The 21,842-nt window shown below is 37.5% G+C and overlaps 1 protein-coding gene across 5 annotated transcripts in view; it reads left to right on the forward strand.

Annotated features, from left to right (window-relative positions):
- The window catches only part of LOC131070405 (protein PLASTID TRANSCRIPTIONALLY ACTIVE 10), a 335,025-nt gene that overhangs the window by 152,596 nt on the left and 160,587 nt on the right, over window positions 1–21,842 (forward strand). For 4 of the 5 annotated variants that reach the window (XR_009112318.2, XR_009112319.2, XR_009112320.2 and 1 more), the window contains exons 9-10: window positions 16,346–16,507; window positions 16,755–16,805. The exons of the other annotated variant lie outside the window; for it this stretch is intronic. Coding sequence is in view for 1 of the 4 variants with exons in the window: in XM_058005913.2 (XP_057861896.2) it covers window positions 16,346–16,507; window positions 16,755–16,805 (213 nt within the window). In the remaining 3 variants the exon portion in view is untranslated. The remainder of the gene's footprint in view (window positions 1–16,345; window positions 16,508–16,754; window positions 16,806–21,842) is intronic. 5 annotated transcript variants of the gene reach the window in all.

Raw genomic sequence — 21,842 nt, forward strand, 5'->3', positions numbered from 1 at the left:
TCTAAGCCATGTGGCCAACAGACATTATTGTCATCCACATATCTTTTCCACCACTTTAGTTTAAGGGGGAAAGAGTGGAGGGCAATGTCCTCAAATTGCTCCATGTAGAAGTTTGTGATGATGGGAGATAGTGGGGAGCCCATCGCTACACCGTCAACCTTTTCATAAATGGTACCTTGAAAGGTAAAGGTGGTGGATCTAAGACATAACTTGACCAAGCTAGAGATTTCAGCATTGGTCTTGTGCTTGATGATCTCAATCAAGTCAGGAATGGGGACCTTGGGAAAGAGCGAAACCACATCAAAACTAACCAACAGGTCACTACTATCTAACCATTGGTCATCAATGAAGTGGACGAAGTGGGGCGAGTCACGAATGAAGGTGTCAGTTTTACTTGTAAGAGGTTTGATAATTTTAGCAAGGAAAGAGGCAAGATTGTAGGTCGGGGAGCCTATAGTGTTAATAATGGGTCTAAGAGAAACGCCATCTTTATGAATTTTGGGAACCCTATAGATGTGTGGGGTTATTTCTTTGGTAGGCAAAAGGTGTTTCTTAGTGGCATTGTCAAAGGAAGAGGCCGAAATCATGGATTTGACTTTTTTAAAAATTTTGTTATAAGGATTGCAAGATAAGGTTCTATAGTTGCTGGGTTCCGAAAGGAGATCACACATTTTTTGGAATGTAGTTCTCCTTGTTCAAAAGAATAGTTGCATTGCCTTTGTCAGCTTTAGTGATAATTAAGTCATGATTGCTTAGTAGCTTGTTAAAGGCCAGAAGTTCATACTTAGGAATGTTGCATCTAGGTGGCCTAGCATTCCTAAGAGCAAGAACATAGTCTTGTCTAACTTCATCAACAACATCGGAACGAAGGGAGCGCATGAGATTCTCAATCTCAATGAGAAAGTCAAGGTGATGAATGGTATGAGGGGACAACACGAAACCTAAGCCACACTTAAGGAAATTAAAGTTGAGGCTATTTGACACAACATGGGAAAGTTTATCAACCAGCTTGGAGGCCCAATCACAATTCGCAGTCCAATCATGTGATCTAAGATGAGGTAGACTAGATGACCTGTGGTTGACCTGGGATGGACAAGGGTACGGAGGGAAAGCCTGCTGCAGCTGACAGGTGGATCGAGGTTGGTAGAACTAGAGAACACTCAAGGAAGAGAAGGCACCCCATCCAAAGTAGACAGGTGGTCGAATTCCAAAGGCTGCAGAGGAGAACAAGGAGTAAGTGTAGAAGAAACTCCACCCACCGAAGAAATGGAAGAGGTATGAGGAGAAACACGATCCCAAGGAGAGATATCAGAACAACAATAAATGCTCGAAGAAGAATTAGCTTACAGAGAGACGAGGGAGATGGCTAATGTGCTCATGTTGGTAGAAATCAAGCCATTCTAGGAGAAGAATATTACCCACCCGCTGGCTGTGATCCATAGGATTCGACCGACATGGTAGACTGGAGAAGCGAGCTTCAGGGTGAAGCTAACATTGGGCTGAGCTCCAATAACGAGGAATCCTTTTGAAGGTCGCCAATATTGCAGAAGGTAGTAGGACAACCTGAAGAATGGAGAGAGGTGAAGAAATAGAAGCCTGATTAGGAAGAGATGGCGACAGAGAATAGGCAGAAAGATCACTAGAGAGAGAGGAAACCCATGCGAGCAAGATAGAACGAGAGGGAGTATAGATGTCCCGTGAAAGAGAAGCTTGCAACAGAGTAGGAGGGCCCTGCACAACTAAGGCAGGATGCATGACATGAACGACTGAGTGAGGAGTGACATCAACCATGACATTCTCACTGGTAGTAGAACTGTTGGTTGAAAATTTTGTACACTTGGGGAAATATACAAAATTGTGGTTTCAACCACAGTGTGTGAGTAAAACTCTCCTAATTAAGGGAAGGCTCCCCCTATCTATCTAATACTAAAACTAAAATAGGATGGAACAACAGTCTTTTTTTTTTTTTCAAGAAAGCCAATATCCTTTTCTCTTCACAAAATAGTGATAGCAATTTAACATAGAACAACAAGAACAACTTTTTGATATGAAATGAGAGAAAGAAAATGAAGTTTCCTGAAAGTTCAAAGACTTCCCTCCCTTCCTTCGGGACAGGACAGCGATATCAAGCTCAAAGTCTTGAATATGTGAAGTCCTATCTACCCTTTTCTATTATAATGATGCCAAAAACAAATTATGACAACACAAAGTTTGAAATAATTTGTTTCTTTCTACAAAAGACAACAAGAACTAGTGTGAGCTCAAAGTTTCATAGTTATTTCTTATTATAAAATCTACTTCTAAACTCTCTCAAGAAAACGAGTGTAAACACAAAGTGTTACAACTTTTCTCAATAGAACTTCTATTTTAACTAAATTAATTTCCAATACTTGCAGCACAAAGTCTGCAAATCAAATTTGATTAAGCCCTTTAAGAAACACTTGCAAGAAAGGTAATGTTGAACATAAACTCAAGAATATAGCACAAAGTCTCAATACTTGAGTAATTTTCTTCTATTCCTTTCAATCCTTCAATTTACAGAAAAAAGCTAATAGTCTTCTTTGCTGCAAATTTGGCTGAGTTTTTGCTTGCTTTCCAAAAGATAAAGATTACAATAGACCCCCTCAAGTATTTTTAGTAGTCTTGAGAAAAAGGTGGGAGGATCCTAACTAATTGGAGAAATTCTCTCAACCACCAAGACTTATTTAATAACTAACTATGACTTATTCAAAGTTACAAGTCCTATTCTAAATTGCCTTGTTACTCGCCTACATGTAATTACAAAAGTAAGTAATGACTTGACTTGCAATTTACAAAATGCTTTTACAAGTGAACTTGTTAAAAGAAAAACTACAACTAAGAGATTACAATTCTGAAAAATGCAACTAAGTGTTGAAAAACACTTAAGTTGCAACATGTGAAGACATGAATCCTTGGAACTTCTGGATGATCATTCGTACCTCAGCAGGATTCGGCTTATGGGTGTTCTTGGCAACAACCATGGTCTTCACAATGGTATCATGGCATTGAAGAAGCATAGAGTTGTTCTTCTCCAAAGTGGATTGGATTTCATGCGAGAAGATTTGATGTTTTATCAAAACTTGAATTGAGACAGCTGAAAATTGCTCACTCCTCCACTCATTATGAATCTTCACATGTAGATCTACGAGCACTTCTTCTTCTGGTATCAACTCCCCATTCTGACCCATGATATTGCAAGAGGATTTCTCACAATGAGAAACAACACCTTGGAATACTTGAACTCGCAATTTCATTGCGTCATCAATCTCTTCAATGAGGGATTTGTTCTCTAGAAGCTCTTTAAATTCCAGATACATGACCTTGTAAGGAATATTGGCATGCTCCTGAAGAACACTCAACTGTTGTCGAGGCATCTTGCGCCAAACCCTCAAGCTACCTTCAACCCCTTCCAAGTTTTGTTTGAAAGTCTCGGAGGTATGATTCAATTTTTGTTCAATGGTCTCCAACTTAACCATCATTTGGAATATGTCTTTTAGCACTTGCGCACACAGATCATAAAGTTGATCCACCTAAGAGTCCAACGCTTGTACCTTCTAAGCAACTTTTTCAACTTCCAGAATTGATTATTTGTGAATTGGAAGAACTTGAAGGATTACTTCCTTCACCAGTAGGTTTTGTGATTTTATGAACAGCTGCAACAAGCTGCCTATTCTCCTCTTCTAGCTTGTCTTTCTTCGCTAGAAGTTCATCATACCGCTGTTAATGCATTAGTAGCTTCTGCAAGATAAGATTTTCCTAACTCATTAATCTCCTCTATTCTGTTTTGTTTTATTCATCTATGCTATTAGATTATCTGAACTGAATATGTTTATCAGACTGTAACTTTGATCTTGATTATGATAATGGATAAAGATGGATTAGATCGAGGACCTCCTTAACTATGTTAAGCGTCGATCTAATGCTATCGGGCTGATAACCTGATAGCATATAATGCTATTAGTTATTGTTATTGTTTACTTAGACACCGATTCATTATCGGGTGTGCTTATATCATAATCTGCTTTGACACCGATTCATTATCGGGTGTGTTTATATCATACTCTGCCTTGACACCGATTCATTATCGGGTGTGTTTATATTGAACTATTAACATATGCAAATGACACCGAACTGTTATGATAAACACCGAAGTGAATCGGTAGATAGTCACGACCAAGTGACATCTTGGTCGGACATGTCTAAAAGACATGTCCGATCAAGATGCCACTTGATCGTGACTGCCTTGATATATATACATCATTCAAAAGAAAAGGAATGACATTGAAATCGATACATGTTCATCCTTCAGACCTGCAGAAAAGAAATACGATAATATTATTGTCATAGTAATAATACCAAAATAAGAAATACACTATCTAACATATAACTTGTTCATTAAATTGAAATTGCAATAACATTTACATGGTATCAGAGCCAAGTTGATCGAACTTGAGGCTATTCAATTTCGCGAAACAAATTGAAGAACAAATTTATATACTACATCACATTTCTCCAATGGACAGGGCTATCAGATTTGAAGACAGACTTAGAGGTGGCGATGATTTTTCAGCCTGGAAATTCAGAATTCAAATGATTTTAAAGGAGAACAAAGTGGATTCTTTTGTTCAAACTAAAAATGATCAACCTGAAAATGAACTTGACAAAACAGCATGGATTGAGGGAAATGAAAAGGCAATAAAAATAATAGTTGATGGGGTGAGAAACAACATAATGCCCATCATAAGAAAACATCAGACAACCTATAAAATGTTCAAAGCACTTGAAAGCACATTTGAGATATCAAATGCAAGTCGAACTCTAGCATTAAAACGAGAAATAAATCACATCACCATGAACAAGGGGGAGACAATCAACGCCTACTTTATGCAGATATCAGTTCTAAGAGATGAACTAGGAACTCTAGACTACGAGATCCAAAGCAAAGAGTTAACACTCATTGCTCTAGATGGGTTGCCTAGTGGATGGAGCACATTCGTCCAAGGCATCAGTGCAAGGTCCAAATATCCTAAGTTTGAAAGATTAAGGGATGATTGTCTCCAAGAAGAATCAAGATTGAACAAGATGGGAATGAAACATAAGAATATAGATGAAAATCTACAAGTCCTAAACACTAACTCCACCAAGCAAAACAAGAAAAAGGCAGTTTAGAAAGAGAAAAGGTCGTCAAGGCAAGAATACTTCAAAGAAGGACTTATCCCACATTCAATGTTACAGATGTGATCAATTCGGACACTATGTTGCAAAGTGCCCGAAAAGAACCAAGAAACATGCTACATTTGCCAAAGCAGGAAAGACTAAAGGGGAAGATGACTCCGGAAAATATGTATTCTACTCAGCACTCACAAGCCAAGCTTCTAACAAAATCAACTCATGGGTGATTGATAGTGGTTCATCCAGGCACATTACTGGGTTTAGAGAAGTATTTGACTCCATGACAGAGGAGAGTGATGAGGACGTAACCATCGGAGATGACTCCACACATCCAGTCAGAGGAATAGGAACCTGCACCATCAAATTGAAGACAGGCATATCCTTAAGGTTCGAAGGAGTACTATATGTCCCCGACATCAAAAGGAATCTAGTCTCTATATCGGCACTGGAAGATAACGGATATAGAGTGACATTCATGGACAACAGAGTATTGGCTTGGCCAAAGAACTCTTCCATCAAGAAGGCAAAGACCATTGGACAGAGATGGGGCTATTTGTATGAGCTGTGCACGGAACCCAACCTAGCCCTAATCCATGAAGCCACTAATGCAAATGAAGTTTGGCATAGAAGATTAGGCCATTTGAATTTTAAGGCTTTATCTTCAATGGGAAACCTTGTCACAGGCCTACCCAAGTTAAAGCAAGATCATTTAGGGGCATGCAAAGGATGTGCCCTAGGTAAAAATACCAAAGGTACATTCCAAAATAGTACTAGGAAAACTAGTAAAATTCTAGAGTTAGTTCATTCTGATGTATGCGGACCTATGTCCGTATCCTCTCTAGGGGGATTCTTGTATTATGTAATACTTGTTGATGATTACTCTAGGAAGACGTGGATCTACTTTCTAAAAAGTAAAGAATCAGAAGAGATCCTCTCTAGGTTTAAAGAATTTAAATCATTAACTGAAAACCACTTAGGAAACAAAGTTAAAACCCTAAGAACCGACAATGGGGGAGAATACACATCAGATTTGTTTAAAGAATTTTGTAGAGATAATGGGATTAAGAGGGAGCTCACTATACCTTATAACCCCCAACAAAATGGGGTAGCTGAAAGAAAAAATAGGACTATAGTCGAAGCTGCCAAGGCCATGATTCTAGATCAAAACCTTAACACAAATCTCTGGGCAAAAGCATCCAGCACCGCTGTATATATATACAAAACAGATGCCCTCACTCCCATCTTGAAGACAAAACTCTTGAGGAAGTATTCACTAAAATTAAACCAGATATTAGCGACCTTAGGATATTTGGATGTCTTGTCTATATCCATATACCTAAAGAAAAAAGACTAAAACTAGAGCCTTATGGAAAAAGAGGTTTGCTTGTAGGATATAGTGAAACCTCCAAAGCCTACAGAATCTATGTACCTGGTCAAAGAAATATTGAACTAAGTAGGGATGTAATCTTTGAGGAGGACCTAGCCTTCAAAAGAGTTCAGAACTTCATAGAACCTGAAATCTATGTCCCTACCTCTAACTTAGATAAAGATCCTACTCCTGAGTTTCAGAGGGATAATCTAGATGAAACTGAAAATGAAAATGAACACTCACCTAGAAATCTCAAGAAAAGACCACTATGGGCCACCAAAACAGTAGAAGAAGCTCAGAGGTTTGCTGCTCCCTCTGGAACCTTCAGAGAAAGCAAAAGACCTAATAAGTTTACTAGCTATGTTGCTTTTATGAATGATCTATCTAAAAGCGAACCTGACAATGTAATAGATGCCCTTAAACATCAAGTATGGAAGGATGCTATGTTTGAAGAGTATCAATCCATAATGAAAAATGATGTATGGGAAATTGTCCCTAGGCCAAATAAGAAGTCTGTTGTTTCTTCTAAATGGCTCTTCAAGATCAAACATGCAGCAGATGGCAGCATTGAAAAATATAAGGCAAGATTTGTAGCCAGAGGTTTTTCTCAAAAGGAAGGGATAGACTATGAAGAAACATTTGCTCCCGTAGCCAGATATACCTTAGTAAGGGCTATACTAGCTATTGCAGTAGCAAAGGGATGGAAGGTACATCAAATGGATGTAAAGACAGCTTTTCTTAATGGAGAGATATCTGAAGAAGTATACCTAGAGCAACCTGAAGGGTTTGAGATCCATCATACAGAATCTAATGTGTGCAGAGTCAAGAAAGCCCTATATGGGCTCAAACAGGCTCCCAGGGCCTGGTATGAAAGAATTGACACATATCTATCAACACTGGGCTTCTCTAAAAATGAAGCAGATCTTAATCTCTACTACAAACAGAATAAAGGTGATATGCTAATAATGATTTTATATGTTGATGATTTATTAATCACAGGAGAGGATCATCTTATAGATCAATGCAAGAAAGAGCTATCCAAAGAATTTGATATGAAGGACCTAGGATTCCTTCATTATTTCCTAGGGTTGGAAGTATGGCAGAATTCTGATAACATTGTTCTAAACCAAGGCAAGTACACCTTGGACATCCTGAAGAGATTTGGAATGCTAAACTGCAGACCCATGACTGCTCCAATGGAAACCAATCTTCATAAACTTAAAGAAGCAGTAGCAGAATCACCTTCTACTGACCCCACTCTATACAAGCAAATGATTGGGTCTCTTATGTATCTGGTAAATATAAGGCCAGATATCTGCTATGCAGTAACTGCTTTGAGTCAGTTTATGTGTGAGCCAAAAGAGATACACCTGGTTGCAGTAAAACACATTATGAGATATTTACAAGGCACCTTAAACCTTGGTCTCAAGTATGAGAAAGTTGATCTTAATCTACACGGATTCACAGATTCAGATTGGGCTAGAAGTGTGACTGACCGGAAAAGCACCTCTGGGTGCTGCTTCAGTTTGGGATCAACCATGATATCCTGGATTAGCAGAAAGCAGTCTTCTGTAGCGCAAAGTTCCATCGAGGCCGAATACATTGCAGCCTCCATGGCTGCCCGAGAAGCAGTGTGGCTTAGAAAGTTACTTGTGGGATTGTTTGGTGATCCAATGAAACCTACTATCATCCATTGCGACAATCAAAGCTGCATAAAACTTTTAGTGAATCTAGTGTTCCATGATAGATCCAAACATATTGAGATCCCATACCATTATGTACGAGACATGGTAGACAAAAATGTGATCAAATTAGAATATGTTAGTATGGGAGATCAGACTGCAAATATTCTGACCAAACCACTTTCCAGAGTGAAGGTTGATCACTTCAGAAAGGGTTTAGGTATGATAGAAAGGTAATCTGCTTTGTAAATAAGATGTTTAATATGTAAACATCTTTTGTCATGTTGAGACATTCTGGGTTTTACCCCCTGTGTTCATATCTAAGTGGTGACGATCTCTCAGATTATGAACACTTGTATGTAGACATCATAAGATGATGATCTTATGATTCTCAAACCAGTTATCATGTTGGATCTCTAGTATGTCATGGATGTGCCATGATGGTGTTGTGATAAAACATTTGTATAAAATGTTTGTGCACATATCACAACCTGGATAAGATGAGAATTTAACCATCCTCATATGTTTATCCTTAGTATTGTGTGTTTAGGCAATACTGATATCACGTGTATAGGTGATATCTTGTCATAATAAAATGATGAATCTTTTATATCACATGGTTAGGTGATACTCTATGTCACATACTTAGAGAGATGTTTTATATTTGTATCCTATGTCCTAATGGTACTTCATATCATATGTATGGATGATATATATTCTTGAAGACTGACATTATGGAAAAGAAATGTGATGCAGGTTACTTTATCTATCTTCCAAAGCTAAGAGGGAGTGTTAATGCATTAGTAGCTTCTGCAAGATAAGATTTTCCTAACTCATTAATCTCCTCTATTCTGTTTTGTTTTACTCATCTATGCTATTAGATTATCTGAACTGAATATGTTTATCAGACTGTAACTTTGATCTTGATTATGATAATGGATAAAGATGGATTAGATCGACGACCTCCTTAACTATGTTAAGCGTCGATCTAATGCTATCGGGCTGATAACCCAATAGCATATAATGCTATTAGTTATTGTTATTGTTTACTTAGACACCGATTCATTATCAGGTTTGCTTATATCATAATTTGCTTTGACAGCGATTCAATATTGGGTGTGTTTATATCATACTCTGCCTTGACACCGATTTATTATCAGGTGTGTTTATATCGAACTATTAACATATGCAAATGATACCGAACTGTTATGATAAACACCAAAGTGAATCGGTAGATAGTCATGACCAAGTGACATTTTGGTCGGACATGTCTAAAAGACATGTCCGATCAAGGTGCCACTTGATCGTGACTGCCTTGATATATATACATCATTCAAAAGAAAAGGAATGACATTGAAATCGATACATGTTCATCCTTCAGACATGCAGAAAAGAAATACGATAATATTATTGTCATAGTAATAATACCAAAATAAGAAGTACACTATCTAACATATAACTTGTTCATTAAATTGAAATTGCAATAACATTTACAACCGCTGTACTAGTGAAGCTACGGATTGCTGGGCATCATGGTTGACCACTTCATGCGTTTGTTTACCCAATTCTATCCTTGTAACCCTATAATCAGCAGCTTGCATTTCTTCACGTGGCTTATCTGCAAGAGGCTCAACAATTTCAGCCACCTTCATCTTATTACTATCAACTGTTACTTTTGAGATTGTCTTTGCTTTTTTAGCAACCTTGGGCCTAGATTGCTTGAGCTGCTGATAATCAAAGACATTAGGAGAAATTTCCTGCTTCTTCCTCTTTGGAGTGAAAGAACTAAGCCATGGAGGTAAAACGACTAGTTCTCCTCCAGTAGATATTGAAGGCAAAGGAGAAGCAGTTTTTGTTTGAACAGCCGTGGTCACCCTGAGAGAAGTATCCGTCTGGATGGCAACCATGGTTTGCTCGGTAACCAAAGGGCATGAATATTGTCTCATAAACTCTTCAAAGCCGGAAGTAGAGGTATCAATCTCTGACAAATGAATGCATGTAGGAGTATCCTCGAAGATTTCCAGCAAACTCTCTTGTTGATGATCAAGAGGTGGCTCAAATGTTGAAATGGGAACGACATTCTGAGGAGACTCATCCCCTTCTGTGTAAGGAGGAGATAGAGGCAGGTCCATGGAAACTGAGGAGGGAATCTCATGAGGTGACTCCAAAGCTAGTGACTTAGGAGCATCATCTGATTGTTGTCTTTCCTTCGGATCATCAAAATTAATCACATGAATGTGAATTTGAGACTTTTCTTTCTCACGAACTGTCGCCTCCTTAGGAGGAAGCACTGTTGCCCGACTAACCTGCAATTTGATCCTAGTGCCTGAAGATGACGCACCTTCCTTGATGTCGATCTAAATCTCAGACTTACGTCCAAGAGGCCCCATACAGTCATCTTCTTTTCCATCCTTGATCTTGATGCGTCTAACACCATTAGCTTTGATCCAAGTGTTGGTGTTAGCTAGGATAGGCTGAAATCTCTCAAGAATGTTAGTTCATTCTTTGTGTGACCATTGGATTAAAGGAAGTGGGGCTTCATCAACCCTTCGTGAGACATACTCTGGATCAAGCACATTCCCATCATCAATCATCCCTCGCGGAATGTCCACTAGGTTCAAATCAATAACTTGCTCAAGGGTGAGCCTGCAGGAGACCATCTTGAGAAGCTCCTTTTTTGTACGGAGATCCACCTAGATATCCTCAACGCGATGCACATGTATGAAGGACTTTTTGATCTTTTCCTTCATACCTCGGTAGTCAAAATCTGCCCTTGACTTAAACCTTTTGAGTTTAATCTCCTGCATCTCGGTCTCCATAGCTTTGGCGTTGGTGGATGTGATAAGGGAGTACTTGCCAATCTTCAATGGGCTGGCTTGAGAAATCCCCATCCCAACCGTATGTTTGACAGATTGATGTGCATGAACTGCCATGATCTGTCTTCCCAACTCCATAAGAATAATCTTATCAGTTGAATATCTAGGAAGCATATATGGGTGCTCACTATAGCATCCGACTCTTATATAAGTGAAAGTCCGGAATTGAAGGAACAAGCAACCATACTCATTCACTCTTTCCCATGCTTCATCTGACACCCTTTCGTTCTTTAGAGTGTTGTCAAACTGGCACATGAAGTAACCAAAGAATGCATCTTGAACCCTCCTGAAATGTAATCTGCTAGGTCTCAAGGGAAGCTGATCATACTATTCCCACACAGGTATAAGCGAGCGATCACCCTTGGTAGAAAGACCAGGGAAATGTCTAAGTGATGCCGCCAAATACACTAAGTATGAGTTCATGTAGAATGTCATGGTAGTAGGGACTGCTGCAAGTTGTTCACACAAAGCGTCATTAATAATCTCTCCCCATGATATTTGATGGGATTGCCTTATGAACATGATAAATTGATACATCCAGGGCTCAAAAACATTAGAGTGCTCAAGACCCAACATCCTGTTGAGGAGAGTAATGATGTCTCCAATTTCCCACTTGAAGTCACAATGGTACAACTTAACTCACCTTGTGAAAGCGGCTCGTGGCTCATGAATCCATCTGTTAATGTGGGGTTTGCAGTCCTTTTCCCTCTTGACATATTACTTAGCTGAACTATCCTTCGAAATCTCCATATACACAGGTGCTGATGGTCTTCTGAAGACTTTCTCAATAGTATCCCCATCAAGGTGGATAATTGCCTCACCATCATCATTTCTAATGGTTCTTGTCTCCCTGTCAAAGTGGTGAGCGCAAGTGAGAACAAATTCAGCTTCTAGGGCAGCCACTTTAAAACAAGATGCATGATGAATGTGGCTGTCCAACAACCGCTGCATATTACTAATCTGCGGATCTTCCACGTTTTTAATGAATTTCGACATGTCAACATGCCCTATTTCGGTATCTTTGATATGATCCAAAGGAGAGGAAACTTGTGAAGGAGAAACTTCATTCTGGTACTTGTCATATTTATACTTCATCTTCTTTGGAATGTGAAGATGATGGTAAATCTGACATTGAAGAACAACCTGGTATGCTACGATGAAGACTTAAAAGTGTTAAAGCAACATCAAGATCAGTTGCAACTAACATTTTTTCTTCTTCAAATGGGAAGAACTCCAACCCTTGCACTTCACAACTTTGTGAGAGAAAGATGGGAAATAAATGAGAATGTTTGAAACTTGACTTTGACCAATTTCGGATCTTGGGGAATGTTTTACATGTATACAAGTGGGGAAGGACAAACATGCAATCGGATTTTTGAAACCCGAATGCAAGTATACTTGTAAAAAGGAAAATGGAGAAATGGGTGAAAAATGAGATTTTGACATGTGGGAAATGGCGTGAATGGAATGTATGGATAAAGGCAATGAGTATGAACAAAAATGAAGGATTTTGGGAAGATCACTTTCAAGAAAATGGGAAGAACCATTCAACTTGTAATCCGGTTTTCAAAACCTGATTTGAAAGAATGGGTATTTTCCAACTTAGGCATTTGGAATTTCACCAAAAAATGGTTAAGATTCTCCAGCCAAAGGGGTAGATCAATTATTTTCATCTTGCAATCGGGATTTAAAATCCCGAATGCAAGTAAAGAGGGAAAATGGGGAAGATCAATGCAATTTACAAATTGCTTTGCAAAGGGGAAAATCTCTCTCACAAAACCATTTTAGGCAAGAACTATAAATATATACAAGAAGAAGAGAAAATAAACAATGGAAGAAAATGAAAGAAAAACCAAAAGAAATTCTTACCTTGCTTAACCAAGATGCCTCTTCAAGAGATGAAACAATCTTTGAAAGAGAAGACAATGAACCTCTTAAATAAAAAAAGAAATGAGAAACCCTTGCCACGTTTTTGGAAAAGGTCTTTAGCAGCAAAAATGCCCTGTAAAATGGCACAAGAATCGGTCAAATCTTCCCTAAATCTCAACGCCTAGGTATGAGAAGGCAAAACGACATGGGAGAGAAGAGATTCGTGGCATTTTGGAGGACAAAATCTTGGTATTTTGGCAAACACGTGTTATTGTTTGGCGCCTTAAAATCAACAAACAAAACCACCAAATGTCACAAAAAGAGTTTCAAAATGCATGAAAGTAGCTATGGATTCAAAACGCCTTCTTCCTCCTTGAATTTCTCCACAAAAATCGATTTGAATCATTCAACAAATTCGCCTAAGAAGCTGGTCGGGTTCTTGGAGAAATGCAACAAGTTCAAATTTTGCATGTAATAGTGAAAATCGGGTTTCTTTCTTGATATTACAAGTTTTAACATGTTCACTTTTTCATGCACAAGGCAAAATCGGTTTTTTGAGAGAGATTTACAAGTCACAATAACTTGCAAGGGGAAAATAAAATCCCCTTAACAAGTTTTAATAACTTAACTTTTAAAAAGAACTTGCAATGGGGAAATAAAATTCCCTTTACAAGTGACTTGAAAATAAAACATGTAATAGGGGAGTAAAATCCCTATTACAAGTAAAAACACTTAAATAAAAACTTTATAAAAGAATTAAAAGTGACTTTTAAATTTATAATTTAAAATTAACATGTAACTTATCCAAAAAGTTTCCTATTATGACCTAAAAAGCCAAAAAGCATCAAGGGGGAAATAAAAAGAAAGTTGCAAGTTCTAATTCTATAAAGTGCACTTGTAATTAACTTAAAATTTCCCTACAAAGACTAAAACAAAGGAAAACATTAAAACTTGCAACTTAAGGAAAATTTCTCACTTGCTGTCAGGGAGAAAAAACTCGAAATTGAAGGGAAAACATAGGAAACGAAACCAGAATGTGATGAAATTTGAAACGTGGTTTGCGGATGGATTGAAGATTAGTCCAGTTCAAGGGTAATGCAAAATTATGCCTTGGGAAGTGTGCCAGAGTAAAATTTTCATTTTTTGACAAATTTTTTATGTAATGGTCCATCATTTTTGAAAACAAAAATGAGGACAACAAGAACGAACACCCCAATGAAGCTTCTTTCACAGTAGGTCCTGAAACTTGTTCATTTGGCTTTTGATGCATTCCTCTCGTCGTTCCACCACTCTGGCAAATGAAACAATATTAAGGCAGATCCAAAGGCATGGGTGAACAATTGAGGTGAGTTCAAGGTGGAGCAGAAGAAGCCTCGAACTCAACAGATTTATAAACGCTTTGGTAGACCTAATGACCAACATGAGAAGAGCCAAACTAGTAGAGAAGAAGATACGCTTGGTATGGACACCCCAAAGGTGATGAGAGATTTTAATGAACGTGGGGATAAGTCTGGAATCACTAAATCTCTTTAAGAAAGCCAAGTCTGCAACACTCTTAGCAAGTTTAATCCTTAGTCTCTCAAACTGTTTATACTTCCAACAAATTTCCCCTCCATGTAGGGCATCAATTGATGATATGAGATTTCCATAATCCATAGAATTTTTCTGTAAGCAAGTTTCTAGAACAGATTGTGTGCAAGTTTTTAGATCAACGTTTCGGATCACACTCCGTTATCCATCATCAAGATGAATGAGAGCACAAGAAGCAAAAATTGAGTGGTTGCAGACCTGGATGAAACTTAAGAAGAGGGGTGAGATGAGAGAGAAAGACAGAAAGTACAAAGAGACCGAGGAAGAAAATAAACAATTAAAAATAGCAAAAAATAAGGGCAATAATAAACTAAAATAAAAACCACCACAAAAACCAAAAAAGAAGAAAAAAATAACCATAAAGGAACACATAACAAAGAAAGAATGAAAAGAAAAACAATAAGACAAACAAATATATTAATAAATACCTAAAGGAAGCAAATCAAACTAAGCAAAAGGATAAAAAGGAAGCCACGTTTTGTTTCTGCTTCTTTGGATGCCAGTACTTCTATAATTTAGCTCAATTTGCTCTCTAAGTCTGATTGGCCAACTTTTAGTCATTCGAAAACATCAATATACTTTCTTTGCTTCTTTCTTTACTGCCAGCCCATTTGTAGGGTCCAAATGGATGGTCAGCTGCCATACCTTTCTGTCATATCTGATCAGGAGTGTTCCATGCTGACCTCCATAATGATTGTGTTTGAGAATGTGAAAAAGGCAAAATTGACAGTCTTGTTATGTTTCATGGGAAAATAAAACGTGTCTCTGGATTTAGTAAACCATTATTGTAGTAGGTGCCAGTCTATTTGAGTGCAGAGCAAAAATTATGGTCAGAACAACTTAAGACATGCCTAAGTAGGCATGCATTTTGAAAATATATTTTAGCGATTGATTCCAGACCACAAATTATGTTGTAGGATCCTTAGCTGGCCCAAAATTTCTTTGCCTCTCTGTATGTCTACTGGTTTGTTTAATTAGCAAATTGAATTCTCAAAAATTAAATAGTTTTTTGTTTGTCGATAACAAGATTCTTAACTGATCCCTGAAATAGATTGCTAGCAGCTTGGTAAAACACAACTTCTAGTTGAGACTTTACCTCTTAAATTTACTGGCATATCATTGACAGTAACAATTTGAAGTAGAAAGTGTAGCAGAGCATGGTATAAAGAATACCACTTGCAGTTGAGCTATTTTTGGAACAAAATTCTTATTTTCTTGGGTCAACTCAACTGTTGTTACATGCTATTCTATCGTAGGATATTTCACTTCACCATCATAACATTCTTCAGAGTCAAATCGATTGCGAAAGGAGGTGTTGGAGGTCCTTTTGAAATACAATGTGTCTATCTGTCTCAATCAGGACACTTGGTTCAAGCTATCGCCCCCATCTTTTCCAGATTTAACAGGTCTGCCATCCGGCATGCCTAATAGTATGAAGCAGAATGTGTGGTTGATTGGACCCAACACCTCTTTGTATTGACACCCTTTCCAGCTTTATCCGGTCTCCTATGTTTAATGATATGAAGCAGAACCTGTAGTTGATTTGACTCAACGACTCTTTGCATGGACATTGTTTTGTCTATCTAAAAGTATTTGAAAATAATCGTTAAGGTTTCATTAATGATTTTAGGCATTCAGGCCTAGTTTTAATCAAACTTCCTTTCCAAAATTGACCTGTATTAGTTATCTATGTTCATTTTATTTACTTAATGTAACTAGGTTTTGGTTTGAGGAACAGGGTTGCTGAATTTTACTTTGAACTGCAGATTGGGGAGATACATATTTTAGAACAAGAATTATTGGATAGGGAAAAGAAAAATCTAAATGAGGACGAGGAAGATCTCAGTGAGGAAGGAGAGCAAGATGAATATATTGGTGAACTTGAGATGTATAACAAATTATATGACAGTGATGGCTACGAAAGTCAGGTTCAATATGAAAACTTCCAACTCCCCAAGAAAGTTTTGGTATTGTGTCTGTCTAAAGGTATCACATACACACCACACACAGACGTGTGTGCACACATACATTGAAGGCACACACATGTCTGCATGTATGCATGCACTCGCTCACAATCATTCAGTTTTCTTTTTAATTAGATGAGCTCCTTGTTATTTGTATTCAGGTCTGTATAGTGAATTTTTCTATACTAATTGAGATATGTAATGCTGGCAGACTACAGATAATGGGGATCTTGTCACGGATACTATGCATGCAGGGCAGAAGGTGAAAAAGAGGAATGCTCATTTTGACTATGAGTTTGTTAATGTTTAATGTTGCATTTCAAATTTAATTAATTCATTGACAAGTTGTCTAAACACCTTGCATTCTGATGTTTACTCATCTTAGTGATCCAGTCCTTTGTCTGCCACCGCTTATCATCATAGAAGTTTGATGCTAGACCCTAGGATCAGCGGGATTTGGGACCATGAATACTGTACATTGTATATAGTTTTACAAATTATGGATATAATTACAAAGGATAAAGAGTATATCTTCAAATAACTCATTATACAGCAGGGAAATGAGCTGTATTATTAGAAATAATATGTCATCTCAGTGAATTTTTAAAATTTTTCATGTGCAATCTCTGGAATTCTTAGCTGTGTATAACATTGGAGCATGGTTTTCTTATTTCGTGGACATAGCTCAACTATTTTTATATGCAACTTTGGCTGCTGATTTCATGTGTATTTCTGGTTCCATTTAATCTATTGGATTGCTTTTGTGTTTTAGGGTTTACTTTCCTTTGTCTTAGGTTGTTTTTTCCGGTGGGAGATGATTTAGTGATTCCCACAACCATAAGTTTTATCATTACATTTTAAGTCACATTGGCTGATGTTGGTCAGTTCCATGCATTTATTTATCTCCTCCTTTTTCTTTTCTTCTGTGGTTTTTTAAATGGGGTCCTCCGCCTGCATAAAGAGCCACAATGTGTTGGCTAACCAAGCTCTTCCTATTCAACCGATCTTTAGGAGGCAACTATTACATGGTCTAAGGTTTACAATAAGGAATCAGGATCAAATCATGCTTTTTAAATGTAGATGGATTGAAATAGATTTGAAGGAGCTAGAGGATAATCCAAGGTTCAAGCTTCGTGTGATGAGCCTAACCAAATCTGATTTTTAAACCATTCACTTGCTGCCCTTGTAAATTTGTCAAACAGTTGACAAATCAAATCTGAACTTGCTGATTGAAACTTGTTTTGAGTTTTTGAAGTTTTGAAGATACTTGAATTGCTGAATTGATCTTTTGGAGTAATATACTAAGTCTGAAATGATGTGCAGCAACTAATAATGCAAGAATATTAATGAATTGATGATGAATATGCATCTATATCACCATTGGCATTTTAACAAACACTTAGCATGCAAACTAGAAATTATATTGCAGCAGCATAATGAGTCTTTTATTGATTATTCTCATGCCAAATAGCTACATAGATATAGCATGTAATTCCCAGAACTTATGACAGCAAAATTAGAGAATCTGGTATGTAAAATGCCTGCTGCAAATGATGGCCTCCACTCTAAAATGTATGTCGACAAACTTCACCAAGCTGGGCGCCAGGTACTGATCAGATTTATGCACAAAAGAGAATCGATCTAGCTCTTCTCCATTACACCTAGCAGCTGGAAATGTTTGTCGATCTAGCTATTCTCCATTACACCTAGCAGCTGGAAATGTGTGTTTCAGACATACAAACATTCATAATGATTACTGAGATGAAGGCGTTCATACTAGCAAGGATATTTGCACACATAACAAGGCGTTTAGATTCTAAAGAAACATGTCCCTGCTGTAGCTGTATATAATTTGTCAATTAAATGCTTGATTTCCTGATGTATAAGGGAAGCCAATATGAGTCTCCAGGTCTGCTGTAGATATACCTCCCAATCCTTCAAACCCTAGATGAAATCTTCCACCTATTAGCACAAATTGGACTCCTGGATGCAGCCCACAATTAGGCAATAATCTCAGCTGGTATCTCACAGCCTCAAAATTGCACAAACACTGAAGAGTTTACATTCTCAAATGCTCAACAATGGCATGGCAGAAACCTGGTTTCTTCTCCAACTCTTTCAAAGCAATAAAAAAAAATATCTTGAAAGAATATTATTTTCCTTTTGATGCCTTTTTATACTCTTCATAAAGAAGTCGACCCATCTCAAGTGCATTTAATATCATTTAGAATAATATAAATGTTTGCACATTGACTTTATTAAATGCTTTAATTTTTGGCTTTAAAACATAATTAATTAATTGCAAATTTAATCACTTAAATGAAGGGTCAAGGCCTCATCGAATATGAAGTGCAAATAAATTTTTATAATATGCTTTTAATGATTAATTATTAATAAAGTATTACTTTATTAATAATTAGAATGATATAACTCCATAAATACTCATTATTTCTCGATTCCGTTTGAACGAGGGGGTCAACCACTATATCCACTGCGCATCCTTGTGCCTTACTAAAAATAGTAAGGGTCCCTCTCAATCATCCACTGACTTACTATAAATAGTAAGCATGTGAAACTGAGTCAAATGAAGGCCACTTCTAAACCAAATTGAGTTCCGGAGAAGAGAAAGCTCTGCCATTTGCCCACCAAGGGCCTCTAACCATCTTCTTTAGCCTACGAGGGCCAAAATAATAGGCTAAACCATCCAAAATAGGAAGGAGCTAAGAGGGGACATTACACTTCGACTATGTGCTGTCAAAGGACTATGGTGAGTCACACCCCTATCAATCTTACTCAAACCTCATTCAATCTTCCTGGGCATTAATGTTTTGAAAAGGGTTAAAGCCTATTTTCGTTGCTTCCAACATAACTTCACCAATTACATCGTCTTATTTGTATCATGTGGAAGAACTTATTTGCTGGACTTTAGGGTACAGAGATAGATTAAGCAATGACACAAGGAAGGGTCACCAATCACTTGCTTAATCTACAAAGGGAGGTATTAGATATTGTAGATGTGAATTTATTGAAGTGAGGATAACTCCTGTCACAATGTATACTAAAAGAAAAAAACTAAATCCAAAAGCAATGCCATGGAAAATCACAATCTAGCCAATTCTGGAGCTAAAATGTCAATACCCAAATATCTCTTCCTAACATGGTAGTTAACCTAATTCTGGAGCTAAAATGTCAATACCCAAATATCTCTTCCTAACATGGTAGTTAACCTAAAGTATCTACACATCCATTTTACTCATGGCCTTCAAGAACAAAAATACTCTATCGGGCAGAATCAAGTCTTGGTGTTGCGACATATGCCACAATGTGGATTCTCAAACTCCCCTGTAAATTCATCTCTAGGTTCATTTTCTGATATTTATTGAAAGAGCAAAATACTAGAGTTTTTGACAATGCCAAAAATCTCAAACAGTTGAACCTTAGAATAAGAAAAATAAAATAATAAAAGTGACCTCACAATACATCCAAACAAGGGAGACCTTTTTTTCCCCATTATCAATGATATGAATGGGAAATGTAGGGTAACTACTCTAGCTATTTCACGGTAATTCTCAATCCTAGATGGTGTTATTATGAGGATCCAGTGACTACTGAGAGGGGGGGGGGGGTTGAATTAGTAGTAAAACAATTCTGTAATACTTCAAAAAACAGTACCGGTAATTACTCAAACATTCTGCTAAACTGATTTACCAAACCATTCACTCAAGTGTTCATCATTATGCAAACAATGTAAAGATATCAAATGCACACATCAACAATGCAACCACCTGTTGTAACCTTTTCACACATCGCCCCATTGCTAACGGGGACCCCCTCTTTTCCTGCTTTCTGCGTTGTTAGGTTAGGGTTTTGGCTGCTTAGCGGGCAATTTTGTGTTTCCCGTGCCTAAGTCTCGGAGTTTTGATCATGCCTGGTGCCGTTTAGGGTTTTTTGAGGTTATAGGATCAAGTTGCAAACGCTGATATTTTTATGATCCTAATTTTGTCTATGACCTTCTTGAGCGTTAACGTGTTTTTAAACACGCACATTGGTGATTTTAAAGTGCCAAGGTATTTTAAGACCTTTTGGAGTTTGTTTTCTCGCTCCTAGGTATTATTCAAGTTGGTTTCGCACTTTATTCCGACAAATTTCTTTGTGTTCCACTCGATTTTTTGGAAAATTTGCCTAAGTCTAGTCAAGTTTTGAAGTTTCTAAGCGATTTTGAGTGGTTAAAATGTTAAATTCTTAAGGGAAATCCATATTCCAAGGGTTAGAAGGTCAAATTCCATGCTAGAGGTGCTTTTCCCCTCATATTCCAGACTACCCATCCTTTTCCCCCACTCAAAATCCACACTACACATGGGTTGAGGATGATTCCATGCCTGGATCAATTTTCCACTAGGCCTGTTTTGTGACAAGTTAATGCGGATTTTTGTGCAGACTCTTAGTCCATACCCAAGTCGATTTTCCACTGAGAGCAATTTGATGAATTTCGAGTCCGGATTTTCATCTAGACTGAGGTCGAAACTCCACCAGGGAGTGTTTGTGGGCAAATGAAGTGAATTTTTGTGTGGATTCTTTGTCCATACCCCCATCGATTTTCCCCTAGCCTGTTCTGTATGCATTTTTGATGAATTTGGGCATGGATTTTTATCCATACTCCCATCGATTTTCCCTTGGGAATAATGGGATTTTTTAATCCCTACCTATATCGATTTTCCCCCAGATGCTCAATTTTGACTTAATTTTTGAAATATTTAATAAATGAGCCCCATTCTAATTGTTTTTTAGTGATGATTGACAATTATTTAAAATTTAAAAACAAAATTAAATAACTTGCAATGAGCATTTAATGTTTTTACCCTTCCAGAAGCAAGTTAGTTTTACCAAACAAGTATATAAGCAAGTGTTTTATCCCACATTGCTTGTGTGGTGAAAGTGAGAGGCAAAAGCAAGTATAAGAGAGGTGTCTCGAGCAATATTTTATTATTTAAGTTTGCCAGGTGTCTCCATGTTTGGCGATTTTTCTCTCTTATTGGCGAATTTTGTCAAAGTGTTGAAGTGAAGTGTTGGATTGAGGATTCTTTTCTCCTCTTTTTTCTTTTCTAGCTTGACAATCCTTTCCATTGCTGCCATTGAAGAACATTTCCAGATTTTTTCGATTTTTTGGGTGAAGTTCGCCATTTTGGTGAAAATCACGATTTGGTGGAAATTGGCGATTTTTGGTGTTTGATGACTTTGGCGATTTTCTCCACCATTATTGCTTGCCGTCCTAGACCTTCATTGCAGATTGTGTTGCAGA

This window comes from Cryptomeria japonica, chromosome 3 (genome assembly GCF_030272615.1).
Source record: "Cryptomeria japonica chromosome 3, Sugi_1.0, whole genome shotgun sequence".
NCBI lineage: Eukaryota > Viridiplantae > Streptophyta > Pinopsida > Cupressales > Cupressaceae > Cryptomeria > Cryptomeria japonica.